The sequence below is a fragment of the Melanerpes formicivorus genome, unplaced genomic scaffold (assembly GCF_026170545.1).
Source record: "Melanerpes formicivorus ecotype bairdi unplaced genomic scaffold, bMelFor1.0.p_v2 SCAF_124, whole genome shotgun sequence".
NCBI classification, from domain to species: Eukaryota; Metazoa; Chordata; class Aves; order Piciformes; family Picidae; genus Melanerpes; species Melanerpes formicivorus.
Window position 1 is genome coordinate 15,708 of NW_027142476.1, and position 19,293 is coordinate 35,000.

The following is a 19,293-nucleotide window of genomic DNA, read 5'->3' on the forward strand; positions in this document are numbered from 1 at the left end:
CCCCCTCCTGGCTACAACCTCCCTGCAGGGAGTTGTATACAGCAAGAAGGTCTCCCCTGAGCCTCCTCTTCTCCAGGCTAAGCAACCCCAGCTCCCTCAGCCTCTCCTCACAGAGCTGTGCTCCAGACCCCTCCCCAGCCTCCTTGCCCTTCTCTGGACATCTTCAAGCATCTCAATGTCCCTTCTTAAGCTGAGGAGCCCAAAGAAGGAAGCTGGAAACAAAGAAATCATCCTTTACAAACAAAATAACATGCAAGCTCCTCTAGTATGCAGAGATTGATTTGACTTAAAATTTTCCTTTATGTATACACACACATAGAATCATAGACTAATAGACCCATAGAATCAATGAGGTTGGAAAAGACCTCAAAGATCATCAAGTCCAACCTGTCACCCAACACCTCATGACTAAACCATGGCACCAAGTGCCACATCCAGTCCCCTCTTGAATACCTCCCAGGACAGTGACTCCACCACCGCCCTGGGCAGCCGAATTCTGCTTCTATGATATTCTGTGCATCTCTTTTAATGCACACTTTTATTATTATCTACATATGTATTAGAGATTAAGTGTGAAATTCTCTGAAATAGAAGCAGACAGGCAAAAGAAGATGCTAAGAAAACAATTCTCACATGCTCAGCAGCACATCAGAGGGGCATCAATGAGGTTACTGAGTCTAGCACTCAAGCACTAGGAAACACTCTGATGATCTTGTAGCCAGGAGGGGGTTTGTCTCCTCTCCCAGGCAACCAGCATCAGAACAAGAGGACACAGTCTTAAGCTGTGCCAGGGGAGGTTTAGGCTGGATGTTAGGAAGAAATTCTTCATAGGCAGAGAGATTGGCCATTGGAATGTGCTGCCCAGGGAGGTGGTGGAGTCACCATCACTGGAGGTGTTTAGGAAGAGACTGGATGGGGTGCTTGGTGCCATGGTTTAGTTGATTAGATGGTGCTGGGTGATAGGTTGGACTTGATGATCTTGAAGGTCTTTTTCCAACCTGGTTAATGCTATTCTATTCTAAGCAGTTTGAACAGAAGCTGCCCATGGCAGGGGGTTGGAACTAGATGATCCTTGTGGTGCCTTCCAACCCTGACTGATTCTATGACACTATGATAGTAATTCTCACCCTTGAGTAACCTCAAGAACAGAAAGCAGTACTACCAAACATTATAGCACTAATAATTTGTATTCAGGCTTGGGGAAAAAGAAAAGCACTCCAAGAGCTGAAATTTCAAGATGAGTTGATTATGTCTGGTGCCATCTGATAAAGTTTCATCTCTGACAGTGGAGTTGTAGCCTCAAAGAAAGATCAATCCAGGCAGCAAAATCAATACCGACGACCAGAAGCGATTGCGTGGGTTATAATTCCTCCATAACATGTATCCACAAAACACCATACCAGGAAAATTTAATGGTAATTCCACTCTGGCTGGAACCTGGCTGACTTCATCATTCCCACAGATCCTTGCTATGAGCTTATGAATTTTGAAGCCAATAACTTGAATGACTTCTCCGTCGACAGGCAGCATTCGTTGCCGAACATTTCGTAGATGGAGCCTGAAAGGAAACAAGAACGGAGAGGAAAATGTTAGCCAGCCTTTTCTCTCCTTGACAAGTGCTTTAACTTCTTTGAATGAAAGCAGAAATACTTCAACCAAGTCACATGAGGTGATCCTTGTCCTGTGATTAGCTGGCCTACTGCTGATCGTCCTCCTTGGTGTCACGAGAAAATCCACCTTGTGACTGCAGTCGTCTCTAGGTCAGCTCTATGTGTGCACTGCTCTCAGATGCAAAGGAAACTGATTTTAGTTTATCATAGAATCACAGGAACATTCAGGGTGGGAAAAGACCCTCAGGAGCACCAAAGGCCAACCCAGAACCCTACTCTACAAGGCTCAACCCTAAACCAGATCCCCAAGCACCACATCCAAATCATCTTGAAACACAGCCAGGGTTGGTCACTCAACAACCTCCCTGGGCAGCTCCTTCCAATCCCTGAATGCTCTTTCCATGATTTTTTTCTCCCTAATGTCCAGTCTAAAACCTACCCAGTTGTGCCTTGAGGCCATTCCCTCTTGTTCTATCACTAATTACCTATGAGAAGAGACCAGCAGCAGCCTCTCCACAACCTCCTTTCAAAGGGAGTTGTGGACAGCAGTGAGGTCTCCCCTCAGCCTCCTCTGTTTCACACTAACCATCCCCAGCTCCTTCAGTTGCTCTTCATCAGATTTATTCCCCAGGTCCTTCCCAGCTTCCTTGCCCTCCACTGCCCTGGCTCCAGCACCTCCACATCTCTTTAGGATTTTGTTGCCCCAAACTGGGCACAATAGTGGAGGTGTGGCCTCCCCAGAGCTGAGTCTGGTCAGAAGAACCTACATTTGCAACAGATTAGGCCAAACCAGAACGAGATAGAGCATAGGATGGGGTGGGTCACCAGCAGCTGCCTCAGCAGGCAGCGGAGCTCAGGCAGAAAATGTGCTTTAGCAGGGCACAGAACATAGCATAGCCCACAGGAAACAACAGGCTACAGCAGAAGACAAAACAATACACACCCTAGATGGTGACTAGGGAGAGGCTTGGAGACTTCAAAGTGCAACCAGCATTTGAGACTTCTGCAGTAACAGAGCACCTGAAGAAAGTACAAGACATTGGAAGACTGGCGAATTACCAATGGTAACCCTCACTCCATGCTGGAACAAGCCAACTGATTCTGACTTGGCAGCACAGAAAAAAACCCCAAAAGTTCCCTTTCTTGGCTATGATGTTCAGAAATTTGAAAGCAGGAACAAAGCAATCTACCCAAACCTCTCAGAGCTTCCTCAGCAAAACCTGGAACTGCAGCCTGCCCTGCCAAACCCAGCTTTCCCTTCTCCATTCTAGCCATGGTCAGCCTCTCCTGTTTCAGCAGCAAGAGCAGGGGGAGCAGAATGAAGCAAAACCAAAACCAATCTATGCAGAAGAAGGAGTATTCTCCCTGGTCACTGCAGGAGATTAGCAGAAGCTCTGAGGTGGGCCACCAGACAGTTTTCCTCCCAGCAAAGCATTCAAGCTGTGAGCAGTGAGTTTGTCCAGGAGGATGCTGTGGGACACAGTGTCAAATGCTTCACTAAAGTCCAAGTTGTTCAGTCTGGAGAAGAGAAGGCTGTGAGGAGACTTTCTTGTGGACTTCCAGTATCTGCAGAGGGCTCCAAGAAAGCTGGGGAGGGACTTTTGAGGGTGTTAGGGAGTGATAGGACTGGGGGGGATGGGAAAAAAATAGAAATGGGAAGATTGAGATTGGATGTGAGGAAGAAGTTGTTGCCCATGAGGGTGGTGAGAGCCTGGCACAGGTTGCCCAGGGAGGTGGTGGAAGCCTCCTGCCTGGAGGTGTTTGCAGCCAGGCTGGATGTGGCTGTGAGCAACCTGCTGTAGTGTGAGGTGTCCCTGCCCATGGCAGGGGGATCAGAACTTGCTGATCCTTGAGGCCCCTTCCAACCATGATAATTCTATGATTCTATGATCTCAACCAGTCTTGTGCCAGGCAGAAGACCAGGAGAGCCTCTGTCCTTTAACCATACAGAAACAATCTGTCTTTGTTGCAAAGATTTGCTCTCCCTTAGTCAATGCTGCATTGCTCAGAGGCTACAGTCCGATGTCTCTGCTGCATACTGCTAGAGATTCCCCCCAGCAGGCTCACTGCTGCTCTAATAAACACATAAAGGATCATCCTAACACTCATTGCTTTAGCTGGGCTCCATGGGATGCTTTGTGACAGACAGCCAAGTATATGTGCAACACTTCTTTCATATTGGGGGGGGGGGGGGGGGGGGGTAGAGAAAGATTGAGCAGTTGTGGAGAGGGTAAGATTATTTTTGTGCTGAACCACCTCACTGCCCACATCAGACACAGCAGAGATCACAATCAGCCATGATATGATTAGATATAGGCAATCCCAGTGGACTCAGAATGATGAGCTCTGCATTTCAGGAACATAGAAAGATGAGCAAAGGATTCCAATACTCTCACCTCTGAACAAATATTTGAGCAAACCTGTTCAGAATGTTCATGGCTTCCAGAGGCTTTTTTTTCCCCCTTCAGTGCATATTTAGACCCAGCCTCTCCAGATCTATGAAAACAGACTCCTAGAAACCATATGACTTATGAAAGCAACTACACTGGTTAGGGGCTTTGAGCACATTTGCTTTCATCTCTGCTAGACAGCCTTTGCAAGCACCTTCCTCAGTGCAGCCAGCCCCTGCTCCATACCAGCACAGGCACCGTGCCATACAGTTAGAATGGCAGAACCCATCAGGTTGGAAAGGAATCTCAAAGGTCACCTTGTCCAACCCCCCTGTAGTAAGCAGGGCTATCTCCAACTAGATCAGGCTGCTCAGGACCCCATCAAGTTTGACCTCTAAAGGTCATTTGACCTCTAAAGGTCATTTAGTCCAACCCCACTGCTGTCCCCTGAGCAGGGACATCCCCAGCTACAGCAGGTTTCCTAGAGCCCTGTTAAGCCTGATCTTGAATGTCTGCAGGGATGGGGCCTACACCACCTCTCTGGGCAGCCTGTTCCAGTGTTTCACCATTTTCATTGTGAAAACTTCCTCCTAATGTCTAACCTAAATCTCCCCTGCTCCAGTCTCAAACCATTCCCATTGTCCTGTCATACATGCCCTTGTAGACAGTCCCTCCCCAGCTCTGATGGCCTCACTGGCTGAGGCTGGTTTCCAAAACACAGAGAAGGTGGAGAAGAGCAAACCAAGCCAGAGCCCTAAGGGAAAGAATGGAGCAGTTAAGAGGCTGCCCCTCATGAAAAACCATACAAGTGAAGCAGGAACTACTGCTTCAGTCTATCCTCAGAGCAGAGTGCTGCCACCAGGACACAGAGTCAAGGACTAGACAGGACCAGGGGGGATGGAGCAAAACTAGAAATGGGGAGATTGAGATTGGATGTGAGGAAGAAGTTGTTCCCCATGAGGGTGGTGAGAGCCTGGCACAGGTTGCCCAGGGAGGTGGTGGAAGCCTCCTGCCTGGAGGTGTTTGCAGCCAGGCTGGATGTGGCTGTGAGCAACCTGCTGTAGGGTGAGTTGTCCCTGCCCATGGCAGGGGGTTGGAGCTGGATGATCTTTGAGGGCCCTTCTAATCCTAACAATTCTATGATTCAAAGAGGAGGGTCCTGTTTCTCACCATGAGTGATTCTGAAGCACTCAGCATTTTTACATGGTTTGCATTTCCTTGGACATGATGACTTACTGGCACATTACCCTACAGAGAGCTGGAGAAGTCGATGATCCTCGAGGTCCTTTCCAACCTAAGTTATACTGTGATACTGTGAAGTCTGGATCAGGAACACTGTGACCAGCAGGACCAGAGAAGTGATTGTCCTCCTGTATTCAGTACTTCTAAGGTTGGAAGAGACCTCAAAGATCATCAAGTCCAACCTGTCACCACAGACCTCATGACTAGAGTAGAGAGGACACTACTGTCCACTGCAGGCTTGAACTCACAACCTTCCCATTAAGGGTCTTATGTACTACCAACTGAGCCACAAGTGTACTCAGCACTGGTGATGATCGCACCTCCCATCCTGGGTTCAGTTTTGGGGCCCTCACTCCACGAAGGACTTGGAGGTGCTGGAGCAGGTCCAGAGAAGGGCAATGAATCTGGTGAAGGGTTTGGAGAATAGGTCTGGTGAGGAGCAGCTGAGGGAACTGAAGCCATGGTTTAGTTGTCAGGAGGTGTTAGGTGTTGGGTAATAGGTTGGACTTGATGATCTCTGAGGTCTTTTCCAAGCTGGTTGATTCTATGATTCTATGACTTCATAGAATGGCTTAGAAAAGAGCTGAGATGTGATACTGGCCTGCATCAGAAAGAGTGTGGCCAGCAGGAGCAGGGAAGTCATTATGCCTCTGTACTCTGCATTGGTTAGGCCACACCTTGAATCCTGTGTCCAGTTCTGGACTCCTCAGTTTAGGAAAGACATTGAGAGACTTGAAGGTGTCCAGAGAAGGGCAAGGATGCTGGGGAGGGGTCTGGAGCACAGCGCTGTGAGGAGAGGCTGAGGGAGCTGGGGTTGCTTAGCCTGGAGAAGAGGAGGCTCAGGGGAGACCTCATTGCCCTCTACAACTACCTGAAAGCTGGTTGTAGCCAGGTGGGGGTTGGTCTCTTCTCCCAGGCAACCAGCACCAGAACAAGAGGACACAGTCTCAAGCTGTGCCAGGGGAGGTTTAGACTCGAGGTGAGGAGAAAGTTCTTCCCAGAGAGAGTTGTCAGCAATTGGAATGTGCTGCCCAGGGAGGTGGTGGAGTCCCCATCCCTGGAGGTGTTCAAGAGGGGATTGGATGTGGCACTTGGTGCCATGGTTTAGTCATGAGGTCTGTGGTGACAGGTTGGACTCAATGATCCTCGAGGTCTCTTCCAACCTTAGTGATACTGTGATCTACTCCAACCTCCCCACCATGGACAGGGACACTTCTCAGCTAGACTCAACTGCTCAAGGCCTCATCCAACCTGGCCTTGAACACCCCCAGGGAGGAGGCATCCAAAACGTCCCTGGACTTTAATCACCTTCTGCTATATCAGCTCCATTTGTAACAGCAGCAAGGGGCTGGAAGACGATGAGGGTGAGAGGCTGGGAGGAGGGTGGCTAACAGACCAAGGCTGTGATTACAGAAGCCTCATTTGTAGTGATACCATAATAAGAATAATTAAAAGGCCAAAAAAAAAATAAAGGCATTAAAAAAACCATGAAACTCTGCCAGCCATGCAAGAAGAAATTCATAGGGCGGGGCGGGGGGGGAGGCTGCAGTTGCACACACAGAGTATTGATTGTAATTACAGATTTGTCTGCAGCTAGATTGCCTCAGCTGTGATTTTAGCCCTCACTTGGCCATTTGCCTGGAGCAGTACAATGAAGATTACATTCAGACAAGAAAAATGTTACCTGTGTGATTTGTCATCTAGGCATGTGCAGCAAATATTTGTGCTGCTGGAAGAGAGGGAAGACAAACTGCACGAGGGGTTTGGGGGGGAAGGGAAAAAAGATAAAGGATTATAAACATCCTGGGTTTCTCTCAAAAGCCATGGTAATTAAAACCTTAGGAGCCTACCTTCTGGGTGACAATGTGACCCTGGAAGGTTTTATGTCAGCTCTGTGATGTGAAGTCACAGCCACAATACAGTGATAAATAAATGTGGGATTCAAAAGGCATTTTTCACAGCATCACAGAATGTTAGGGGCTGGAAGGGACCTCCAAAGCTCATCCAGACCAACCCCCCCCCCCGCCAGAGCAGGATCACCTAGAGCAGGTCACACAGGAACACATCCAGGCAGGTGCCCAGAGAGGGAGACTCCACAACCCCCCTGGGCAGCCTGTTCCAGTGCTCTGTCAACCTCACAGGGGAAAAAAATTCTTCCTCATGTTTCCATGGAACTTAGAATCATAGAATCAGTGAGGTTGGAAAAGACCTCAAAGATCATCAGGTCCAACCTGTCACCCAGCACCTCTTGACTACTAGACCATGGCATCAAGTGCCACATTCAATCCCATCTTAAATACCTCCAGGGATAGTGTCTCCACCACCTCCCTGGGCAGCACATTCCAATGGACAATCTCTCTTTCTATGAAGAATTTCATCCTAACATCCAGCCTAAACCTCTCCTGGCACAGCTTCAGACTGTGTCCTCTTGTTCTGGGTGCCTGGGAGAGGAGACCAACCCCCTCCTGGCTACAACCTCCCTTCAGAGAGTTGGAGAGAGCAAGAAGGTCTCCCCTGAGCCTCCTCTTCTCCAGGCTGAGCAACCCCAGCTCCCTCAGCCTCTCCTCACAGGGCTGTGCTCCAGACCCCTCCCCAGCTTTGTTGCCCTTCTCTGGACACCTTCCAGCAACTCAACATCTTTCCTAATCTGAGGAACCCAGAACTGGACACAGGACTCAAGGTGTGGCCTAACCACAGGGGAGAATGGCACTCACTGCTGGCTTCTGCTGACCTGGGCTGCATTGTTTTGGCTAAGTTCTAACAACCCTCTGCTCTTTTCTCTTGTACCTTTGTCTCCAGGCGGGTAATGAGGGGGGCAGGGAGTGGGAAGCTATTAGCAGCTCCCCTGGTTTTTAGCCAGGGGGGTTCTTGTGCTGCTTATCAATTGTAAATACCTGTGAACATTGTATATTATGTACATATTCATTGCATTCCATTGCAGATTGGAGTATTGCTTGTAAATACAGCTTCATTTGTTTCCAGCTGGGCTAGCCTGGCAATTGAATGTTGGGGGGAATTTTCAACCCATCACACAGCTCAGTAATATTTCTCCTCTTCCTCTGCAGCAGCTCAGAGCTCTGAGCTGCATTCAGTGACTGCTCTCAAAGGTAACACTTGGCAGCTGCTGCTGGTGAGCCCCCACCTGGAGTACTGCATCCAGTTCTGGAGCCCCTCTGGCAAGAGGGATCTGGAGGTGCTGGAAGGTGTCCAGAGAAGGGTCATGAGGATGAGCAGAGGGATGGAGCTGTGAGGACAGACTGAGGGAGTTGGGGCTGTTCAGTCTGGAGAAGAGAAGGCTCCAAGGAGATCTCATTGTGGCCTTCCAGGATCTGCAGGGGGCTACAGGAAAGCTGGGGAGGGACTTTTGAGGGTGTCAGGGAGTGATAGGACTAGGGGGAATGGAGCAAAACTAGAAATGGGGAGATTGAGATTGGCTGTGAGGAAGAAGTTGTTCCCCATGAGGGTGGTAAGAGCCTGGCACAGGTTGCCCAGGGAGGTGGTGCAAGCCTCCTGCCTGGAGGTGTTTGCAGCCAGGCTGGATGTGGCTGTGAGCAACCTGCTGTAGTGTGAGGTGTCCCTGCCCATGGCAGGGGGGTTGGAACTGGATGTTCCTTGAGGTCCCTTCCAACCCAAACCATTCTATGATAGGAACTGTGACTCCAGCTCGGGTCCAGGACTGAACAGCAGCAGCACATCACCTCCAGTGTAACTCCCTCTTGCCACACACCCTTGGGCAGTTCAGCAAGGAGAGCTTAGGGAGAAAATGCAAACAAGACAAAGGGCTTCACTAGGCTGGCACAGAGGAGCATTCAGCAGGGCTGGAGCTCAAGCCCAGGCTGGCTGACTCCCAGTCTAGCTGTCTGTCTGCTACACAGGCTTGCTGCTGAGCACTTCCAAACATCAGACCTCTTTTTCTTTTTTGTATTAAACAAAGACCAAGCTTTTCCCTGAACAAAATCAAATTACTTTGCAGAGCAAGCTCCAGGCATTACCTCCCTAGCCCCATGAGCCTGAATCCTCGAAGGGAAAAAATCCTCCCTTTCATCTCTCAGTAGCACCCTCTGAATTCACTGAGCTGGCAGCCTGAGCACTCTTTGAAAGAAGATCCAAAGAACCAAGAACCTGGCTGCTTTGCAAGGAGATGAAAGATCTCCTGACATGTCCTGAAAGAGGAGAACTTTGTCCTGGTGTCCTTTTCCCAGTGCTCCTTGCTTCACTATTATGTTGTCATCAGTTGCCCATATGGGTTCTGCCTTCCTGAATCAGAGGTGACTCTGTTCTGCTGTCACACAGATGGACAAGCCCCTGGTGCAGCCATTCAGCCAGAATTCCAAGAGCCTGCATTCCCACACCCACACAGCTCAGCTGAAATCACACTTTCAATAAGGCTGCTGCAGGCTCTTAAAGCGACATGAAGGGCTCCATGTATCTGTCATTAGTGTCACAGTGTCACCAAGGCTGGAAGAGACCTCAAAGGTCATCAAGTCCAACCTGGCACCACAGACCTCATGACTAAACCATGGCACCAAGTGCCACATCCAATCCCCTCTTGAACACCTCCAGGCATGGGGACTCCACCACCTCCCTGGGCAGCACATTCCAGTGGCCAATTCCTCATGCTGGGAAGAACTTTATCCTCACCTCCAGCCTCAACTTTCCCTGGCACAACTGGAGACTGTGTCCTCTTGTTCTGGTGCTGGGTACCTGGGAGAAGAGACCAACCCCCACCTGGCTACAACCTCCCTTCAGGGAGTTGGAGAGGGCAATGAGCTCACCCCTGAGCCTCCTCTTCTCCAGGCTAAGCAACCCCAGCTCCCTCAGCCTCTCCTCACAGGGCTGTGCTCCAGACCCCTCCCCAGCCTCCTTGCCCTTCTCTGGACACCTTCAAGTCTCTCAATGTCCTTCTTAAACTGAGGGGCCCAGAACTGGACACAGGACTCAAGGTGTGGCCTAACCAGGGCTGAGCACAGGGCACAATGACTTCCCTGCTCCTGCTGGCCACACTGTTCCTGATGCAGGCCAGGATGCCATTGGCCTTCTTGGTGACCTGGGCACACTGCTGGCTCATGTTCAGCTGTTGTCAACCACTGCCTCCAGGTCCCTCTCTGCCTGGCTGCTCTCCAGCCACTCTGACCCCAGCCTGTAGCACTGCCTGGGGTTGCTGTGGCCAATGTGCAGAACCTGGCACTTGGATGTGTTCAATCTCCTGCCCTTGGACTCTGCCCACCTGCCCAGCCTGGCAAGGTCCCTCTGCAGAGCTCTCCTACCCTCTAACTTGAGAGAACAACCCAACACCCACCTCACTACAACCTCTAGTTGCAGGTAGTTGCAGGGACAATGAGCTCTCCCCTCACCTTCCAGAACCCCTCCTGTCCTACAGGATCATTTTCTATTCTTGTTGAGAGGAATTTCTTGTCTAAATTAGGGCTTGGGGAGCTGAGCCTTGCTACAGAAGGATTCCTGTTCTGTGCAGTTTGCCTAGCTGCAGAGATGGGGTTAAGAGGACTTTTTGTAAGAGGTTCCAATGCCTCGCTGCTGGCAGCTGAACCCTTCACTGCTCTGAAAGGCTCTCAGAAGCACAGGCTGGAGGGATGCAGTTTCCCAGTAACAGGAGCAGAAAGGGTGAAATTGAAACTGCAGAGAGGGCAGACAGGCATGCATGCCCAGCCAGAAAGGGAGAGCCAAGGGGAACAGGGAGCCTAAGCATGGCCATCTTCTTCATGGTTCATCAAAGAGAGCTTTGGAATGGAGCTGTTCACAGGCTCAGAGGATGTTAGGGGCTGGAAGGGACCTACAGAGACCATTGAGTCCAACCCCACTCCCAGAGCAGGACCATAGGATTGAGTGCAGGTCACACAGAAATGCAGCCAGAGGGGTGAAAGTCTCCAGAGAAGGAGACTCCACAACCTCCCTGTGGAGCCTGTTCCAGTGCTCTATAACTCTCACAGTGAAGGAGTTCCTCCTCATGCTGAGGTGCAACCTCCTGTGCTGGAGTTGATATCCATTTCTCCTTGTCCTATCCCAGGGCACAAGTGAGCAGAGGCTGTCCCTGTCCCTTCCTTCCTGACCCCCAGCCCTCAGGTATTTATAAACCTTTATTAGATCCCCTCTCAGTCTTCTCCAGGCTAAACTGTTCACATTCTCCAAAGAAGCAGCAAATCCCAGAGGTGGATTCTTTCACCATGCCCCTCAGGGAGGGCAGCTGCCAATTCTTCCTGTACTGTGGCAAGCCCAAGGTTTTGGGGCCCTAATTCCATTACTAATGCATGAGAATAGAACAGAACAGAATAGAATAGAATAGAATAGAATAGAATAGAATAGAATAGAATAGAATAGAATAGAATAGACCAGACCAGACCAGACCAGACCAGACCAGGTTGGAAGAGACCTTCAAGATCATCGAGTCCAACCTACCACCCAGCACCACATAATCAACTAACCCATGGCACCAAGCACCCCATCAAGTCTCCTCCTGAACACCTCCAGTGATGGTGACTCCACCACCTCCCTGGACAGCACATTCCAATGGCCAACGACTCTCTCAGTGAAGAATTTATTCCTAACATCCAGACTGAACCTCCCCTGGCACAGCCTGAGACTGTGTCCTCTTGTTCTGGTCCTGGCTGCCTCTTGGCTTTAAGGAAACTAAAAAGCAAAGAGGCAATGGAAGATTTCTGTTCAGGTGCAGCAAAAAGGGGCAGGCTGTAGGTAGGGAACATGGCTGGGGGCAAGAAACACCAACAGAACAGTGGAGCCCTGAGCACCTCTGCAGTGAGGCTGGTGAGAGGCCTTGAGCACAAGCCCTATGAGGAGAGGCTGAGGGAGCTGGGGTTGTTCAACCTGGAGAAGAGGAGGCTCAGGGGAGATCTTATTGCCATCTACAACTACCTGAAAGGTGGTTGTAGCCAGGAAGAGGTTGGTCTCTTCTTTCAAGAAACCAGCACCAGAACAAGAGGACACAGTCTCAAGCTGTGCCAGGGGAAGTTAAGGCTGGAGATGAGGAGAAAGTTCTTCCCAGAGAGAGTTGTTAGCCATTGGAATGTGCTGCCCAGGGAGGTGGTGGATTCCCCATCCCTGGAGGTGTTCAAGAGGGGATTGGATGTGGCACTTGGTGCCATGGTTTAGTCCTGAGGTCTGTGGTGCCAGGTTGGACTTGATGATCTTTGAGGTCTCTTCCAACCTTGGTGATTCTGTGGTTCTGTGCATTTGTCACAATCAAAGTTTGACACTTCTTTTCACTGCTCTGCCACTGGTGAAATTAGGCCTGCAGGACAGGAAATTCAATTACCCAGAAAATAATTGCATCAGTATTAAAACAGAGATGATGTTTGCAACATCAAGAGGGAAGCCCCTCCTTGCTGCACACTCCCTGTGAGACAAAACCAGTGGTCAGACAGGACTCAGCTTGCTCTAAGCATCAACATTTACTCAACTGTTCAAAGGAAGAATATTCAATCCAATCAGCTTCCAGTGGAGTTTCTGGGGGGTTACTTGTTCTAACAACATGTTTTAATGAGCTATTGAGATGTCTTGTACTTCAGACTGCAGTGTAGATCCTTTCTAATCAGGGACTACACCTGGAGCACCTATTACAAGAAGGATCTGGAGGTGCTGGAAGGTGTCCAGAGAAGGGCCAGGAGGAGGAGCAGAGGGCTGGAGCTGCTCTGCTGTAAGGACAGACTGAAGGAGTTGGGGTTGTTCAGTCTGGAGAGGAGAAGGCTCCCAGGAGACCTAATTGTGGCCTTGCAGGATCTGAAGGGGGCTCCAAGAAAGCTGGGGAGGGACTTTTGAGGGTGTCAGGGAGTGATAGGACTGGGGTGGGGGGTGTGGAGCATAACTAGAAATGGGGAGATTGAGATTGGATGTGAGGAAGAAGTTGTTCCCCATGAGGGTGGTGAGAGCCTGGCACAGGTTGCCCAGGGAGGTGGTGGAAGCCTCCTGCCTGGAGGTGTTTGCAGCCAGGCTGGATGTGGCTGTGAGCAACCTGCTGTAGTGTGAGGTGTCCCTGCCTATGGCAGGGGGTTGGGACTGGCTGAGCCTTGAGCTCCCTTCTAACCCTGACAATTCTACGATGCTATAGTTAGGTGTTTCCAGCCTGATACACTCCCAGCTCCCTCAGCCTTTCCTCACAGGGCTGTGCTCAGGACCCCTCCCCAGCTTTGTTGCCCTTCTCTGGACACCTTCCAGCATCCCAACGTCTTTCCTAAACTGAGTGGCCCAGAACTGCACACAGGACTCAAGGAGTGGCCTAACCAATCACCCCTCATGAGTGACCAGTTTCAAACCCTCCCAAGGGAAGCTCCCTTCCTATCTGCCTGTTGTGTGAGAATGATTCAAGGTTCCTATGAAACCCAGCTCCATAAAGCTGCTAATCCAAGCAGGACACAGCTGACCAGGCTGACTGTGGAGGCAGCTGGGAGTTTCTACAATCAGAGCATGAATGCTCTGATTTGGTGCCTGCCAGCACTGCAACACAGCCATGCTCCTTCTCATCAGAGCTGCCATTACCCAGCAAGTGACTGCTGGTGTACTGCATGTGGTAAAGCAGAAATCAGAAGGGTTGGGGGGGGGGGGTGGGGGGGGGGACCTGCCTGAGGAAGGGCTGAAGAATGCTTGCCCTAATGGAATCTCAAGGTGGTCAAAGTGGTCCACTCTCCAGTTCAGCAGGGTAACAGGGGTTACCCCAGGCTCCCTGAAGCACTGCTTTTGCCTTCACTAAATGCACAAGAAATGGTAATGCAATCACAGAGCAGTGTGCTCTCTGCTGTCAGGTGTGGAGGGGAGCAAAATGTTCAAGAGAGATCCAGCACAGACAGCTCAGAGAGGGAGGGAGGAGGAAGTGAGTCTCTAGACCATGAAGATCTCTTGTAGCCCTAGATCCTACAGACATCCCAGGCACAGAGCATCTCAAGCACATCTCAAGATTCCTCTGGAGCAAGGAAGAATCACAGCATGGTGGGGCACAGGGATGTGCCCAAATGGGCTTTGAATGACTCCAGAGAGAGACACTCCACCACCTCTCTGGCCAGCTTGGCTCAGTGCTCCAGCACTCAACATCCTGCCATTGTTTAGATGGAACTTCTTATGTTCAGGTTTGTGCCCACTGCCCCTTGTCCTGTCACTGGGCACCACTGAAAAGAGAGGGAAGGGGAGGGGAGGGGAGGGGAGGGGAGGGGAGGGGAGGGAAGGGAAGGGAAGGGAAGGGAAGGGAAGGGAAGGGAAGGGAAGGGAAGGGAAGGGAAGGGAAGGGAAGGGAAGGGAAGGGAAGGGAAGGGAAGGGAAGGGAAGGGAAGGGAAGGGAAGGGAAGGGAAGGGAAGGGAAGGGAAGGGAAGGGAAGGGAAGGGAAGGGAAGGGAAGGGAAGGGAAGGGAAGGGAAGGGAAGGGGACAATCCTGACAGTGGACATGGTTGTTACTAAGCAACTGCAGACAGGTGCCAGCTGTGAGGGGAAGGAGCCAAGAAGCACATCTGTGTCGGTCTGTGTGAGCAAGAAACACCTCTGTGTGTGTGTGTGCTGCTGCTGTGTCTGGCCTGTGAGGAAGCCAGCAGGAGCAGAGGCTAGGAAGAGGTGGTGCTGCTGAAGCCAGGCTTGCTTTCAGTGCAAAGCTTCCCAGGTGACTATAGCACAAACCATCCCCTGCCAAGGCTGTGCAGCCTCTTTCAGTACTGTCAGTCACCAGCTAAGAGCCTTTTCCACTCACGTGCAAGGACACTGCTGCAGAATGGTCTGGGGACCATTTCTCCTCCTCTGGAGTAAATGGAAGCACCTGCTGAAATACCCTGGCTCCAGAAGTCCTTCCACTCTGTTTTGTGCAGAAGCAGAGCCCAGCAATACAAACACCATGACAAGCTCTGCAGCAGGAAACCCCAGCAGAACGTCGTCCCCGTGGTGCTCCTGTCTGGCTCTCAACCATCCCTTTGTACTGTGGCACTGCCTGAAGTAGCCTTAAACATGAGGCAGAACTTCTCATGGCCCCTCAGGGTCACTTCCCAGGCTTTGTCAGTCTCTGCTTCTGAGGCAGGGAGCAACCTCTCCATGCCAACCCCAGAGGAGCAGAGCTAGGTTTGAGCAATTAACCTCTGGGAGGTGATTTGTGTTTGCTGGCTCTGTGTGAGTGGAAAGCAAATCCATGACTCATTCCAGTTCTCTTCCCAGGATATGGTGAGGACTAACTACAGCTCCTTCTTCACCACCTGTGAGAAGCATAGCATCATAGGGTGACTTGAGCTGGAAGCAACCTTAAAGATCATCTCCTTCCAACCCCCCTGCCACGGGCAGGGACGCCTCCCATGAGCCAAGGTTGCTCAAAGGCTCATCCAGCCTGATCTTAAACACTTCCAGGGATGAGGCATCCACAACTTCCCTGGGCAACCTGCTCCAGTGTCTCACCACCCTGGTATTAAAGAACATCTTTCCTAATGTCCAGTCTAAATCTACCCTGCTCTAGTTTCAAACCATTGCTCCTCATCCTATCACCACATGCCCTTATCAAAAGTCCTTCTCCAGCTGTCCTGTAGCTACTGCAGAAGACCAGATGCACACCATCCCAAAGGCATTTGGAAGCCATTGATCATTAGACTGGTTCATTAAAGGGACAAACTGCAGCTGATGAGAAACTGCGGGGAGCCAACTCTGCCAGCATCCTCTCTCTGCCCCCTGCACATCCTGGTCCCAAGGGGGACCTGATGCCAAAGACAGGCTTGCCAAGCCCTGCCAGAAAGCACACAATGCTCACCTTGGAAATAGATGCCTGACTGGATTTGGAGGACTCTGGGAAGGGCTCTGGGATCCAGAGAATGAATGAACTTCTCCAGAGTGGATGCCATGGTCCACAGCAAGGCAGCATGTGGTTTGACACGGAAGCTTTCAAGGCAGCAGCACTTGCAGCCTGGTGCATGCTGCACCCAGGAGAGCTGTGAGGCTGAGGGGAGGAGCAGCACGGGGAGGTCCTACTGCTTCCTCCCCCTCTGTGGCTGCTTCCTCCCACAGCTGCAGCTGCAGTGGGGTGAGTCAGGGCCATGCTGATTTGGTGGCCGTGCCACCAGGCTGGGCACCTGCACCCACCAAGGGTCTGCAGCAGGCTAGGAGAGGTGCCAGGGGTGCTGTGGGTCCTGAACATTGGAGGGGGCAAGAGGAGCTGCCAGTCTCCACCTGGCTGCTGGTGGTTATTGGCCCTGTGAAGAGAAAGCATTGACTATCAGCCCTGTCTAAAGTGGCAAAAGCTGTCATGCCTGGGTGGGGTTGGGTTGGGCTTTTTACTTGGAGCACATCAAACCAGGTTGCTATTTGTTCTCTGCAAACCCACAAACAGCCTTTGAAGAGCAGAAATGAAACCCTTTTTTTTGCCTTTTTTTAATCTTTTTTTTTTTTTCCCTCCTTCTTTTGCATGTTTTTTTGCTGCCTTAAATATTGAACCTGCAGTTAAGACCCAGGAATGGAACACAAATGCCTTTGTGAAGTAGATGGGCATTTAACCACAACGATGTCATGCACAACAGCCAGGAGTTTTTGATGTGCTGATGACCTGTGGGGCTTTGAAGCATAGATTCACCTGGGTTGGAAGGGATCTCTAAAGGTCATCCAGTCCAACCCCCCTGCAGTGAGCAGGGACATCCTCAACCAGATCAGGTCACCCAGAGCCCTGTTGAGCCTCACCCTGAATATCTCCTCAGCCACCACCCTGGGCAACCTGTGCCAGTGTCTCACCACCCTCACTGGAAAGAATTTCTTCCTCATCTCCAGTCTCAATCTCTCCTCTTCCAGCTCAAAGCCATTGCCCCTCATCCTATCACCACATGCCCTTGTAAGAAATCCCTCCCCAGCTCTCCTGGAGCCTCTTCAGGTACTGGAAGGCTGCTCTAAGGTCTCCCTGGAGCCTTCTCTTCCCCAGGCTGAGCAGCCCCAACTCTGTCAGGCTGTCTCTATGAGGGAGATGCTCCAGCTCTCTGATCACCTTCATAGAATCACAGAATCATTTCTTTGACTCAGATCAGAATTAATATTACAGCTTCATTTCCAGCAAACAAGCCAATCAGAGAATCAATAAAGTTGGAAAAGACCTCAGAGATCATCAAGTCCAACCTGTCACCCAACACCTCATGACTACTAAACCATGGCACCAAGTGCCACATCCAATCCCCTCTTGAACACCTCCAGGGATGGGGACTCCACCACCTCCCTGGGCAGCACATTCCAATGGCTAACAACTCTCCCAGGGAAGAACTTTCTCCTCACCTCCAGCCTAAACCTCCCCTGGCACAGCTTGAGACTGTGTCCTCTTGTTCTGGTGCTGGTTGCCTGGGAGAAGAGACCAACCCCTACCTGGCTCCAACCTCCCTTCAGGGAGTTGCAGAGAGCAAGAAGGTCTCCCCTGAGCCTCCTCTTCTCCAGGCTAAGCAACCCCAGCTCCCTTCATGACCTCTTCTAGACCTGCTCCTGCAGTTCCATGTCCTCCTTGTGCTGGGGACACCAGAGCTGGATGCAGTACTGTGTGTGTGGGGGGGTGTCTCATGAGAACAGAGGGGAAGAATCACTTTGTGTTTCTACAGATACCACCTTGCTCTCCTCCAAGTTTTTTTGGCTTGGTTCAAAAATCACTGTGCTGAAAACTCCTAACACCCTCACAAAGCATGTGGGCACCCCAGTGACTTGGGGTGGCTCCTGGCTTTGGAATCCTGGAACATTTTCATGCCCTCTGGTTGCATTGTTCTGTTTCCATGAAGGAAGTTTTTGGGTTCCTTGACATTTCCTTAGGGCAGGGGGGGCAGAGACATCTGTTAGATGTGCTACTCCTATGGCATTTAAATGGCTTAGCAGGTGTGAACAAAAGGCTGTTAGTAAAACCTGCTGAGAGGGTTGTTTGCCAGTGTCTGGCTCCAGTGAACAAGCTGCTGAAGAACCAGGATCCCCCTGGTGCTTTGGAAAGAGCTGAAGCCCAGGTACACAGAGTCTAAACACCAGTGAAGGGTTGGGCTGACTGTTTGGATGGGTTGAACAATAAGAGCCTGGGGGTATTTTCTGGGGTTTATTGAGCCATTTGGGACCATCTGGAGGCACAAAGGTCATCCCATGGATTCTAGTAGGGGTTGGAGGAGATTTTTAATAAGGAGGAGCTTCCAGGTGGTTGTGGCCTCTGTGGTGGTTTGAGCCTCAAGTGGGACTTCAGAGCTCAGATGGGGGCAAGGCTGAGAATCTCTCCCCTGCTCCCCCCTCCTCTTTCCCAATCGAGAGGAAAAGAAAGGGAAGGAGCAAATCCACCAAGAAATAATTTGGAGTCAGATTGGAAGTAGAGAGGTAAAGAAGTTTCTTATATGTAAAAATTATATATATGTATATATATATGTATGTAACAATAACAAGTAGGGTTCACAAGGGTAAGGAACAAGGGAGGATGGGGAAAGTATGTATACAAAACCAGTCCTCTGGAGTCATTGAAGAGGTGTGGATGTAGGAGGGATCAGGCCTGACCATGTGGCAGAAAAAGCAGGAAGGCAGCTGCAGGAGCTCTCATCCAGGCAAGGCAGGAGCCACAAGAGAGCTAATGGCTGCAGTATCTTCCTTTTTATATGCTTGCTGGACAGGGAGGGAGAGTGGAACAGGCCAACTCAGTTCCCCAGGGGGAAAACACCCTCCAGGGAAGGCAAAGCACTCACAAGCCCTCCTGCTTTCAGCATGGGTGTAACCCATCACAGCCTCCTTTGCTGACCAGGCTGGATGAGGCTCTGGGCAGCCTGATCTAGTGTGGGGTGTCCCTGCCCATGGCAAGGGGCTTGGAACTAGATGATCCTTGTGGTCCCTTCCAACCCTGAATGATACTACGATGCTATGATAATGACATTTTCAGTTGCAGACTCACAAAGGCCATTGTCAGGCACTTGTCCACAGTTTCTTTGAGAGTGCTTGCTTTGCACGCACCAGGAAACTACAGGAAACAAACCCCCAGAACTCCCTCTCCACCTGTTGGTGTGTTTGAGGAACCTGATCTTGCCATAGGTATCCCTGCTCGCTGCAGGGGGGTTGGACTTAGATGACCTTCAAGGGTGCCTGAAGC

General features: G+C 50.8%; 1 protein-coding gene across 1 annotated transcript in view; it reads right to left on the bottom strand.

The window, feature by feature from the left end:
• THEMIS (thymocyte selection associated) overlaps window positions 1-16,101 on the bottom strand; it is a gene marked incomplete at its 3' end in the record, with an annotated part of 31,805 nt that extends 15,704 nt beyond the window's left edge. The window contains 3 exon segments of the mRNA XM_068167876.1: window positions 1,401-1,517; window positions 1,520-1,558; window positions 15,979-16,101. Coding sequence (XP_068023977.1) covers window positions 1,401-1,517; window positions 1,520-1,558; window positions 15,979-16,069 — 247 coding nt within the window.
• Window positions 16,102-19,293: the final 3,192 nt, after the last annotated feature.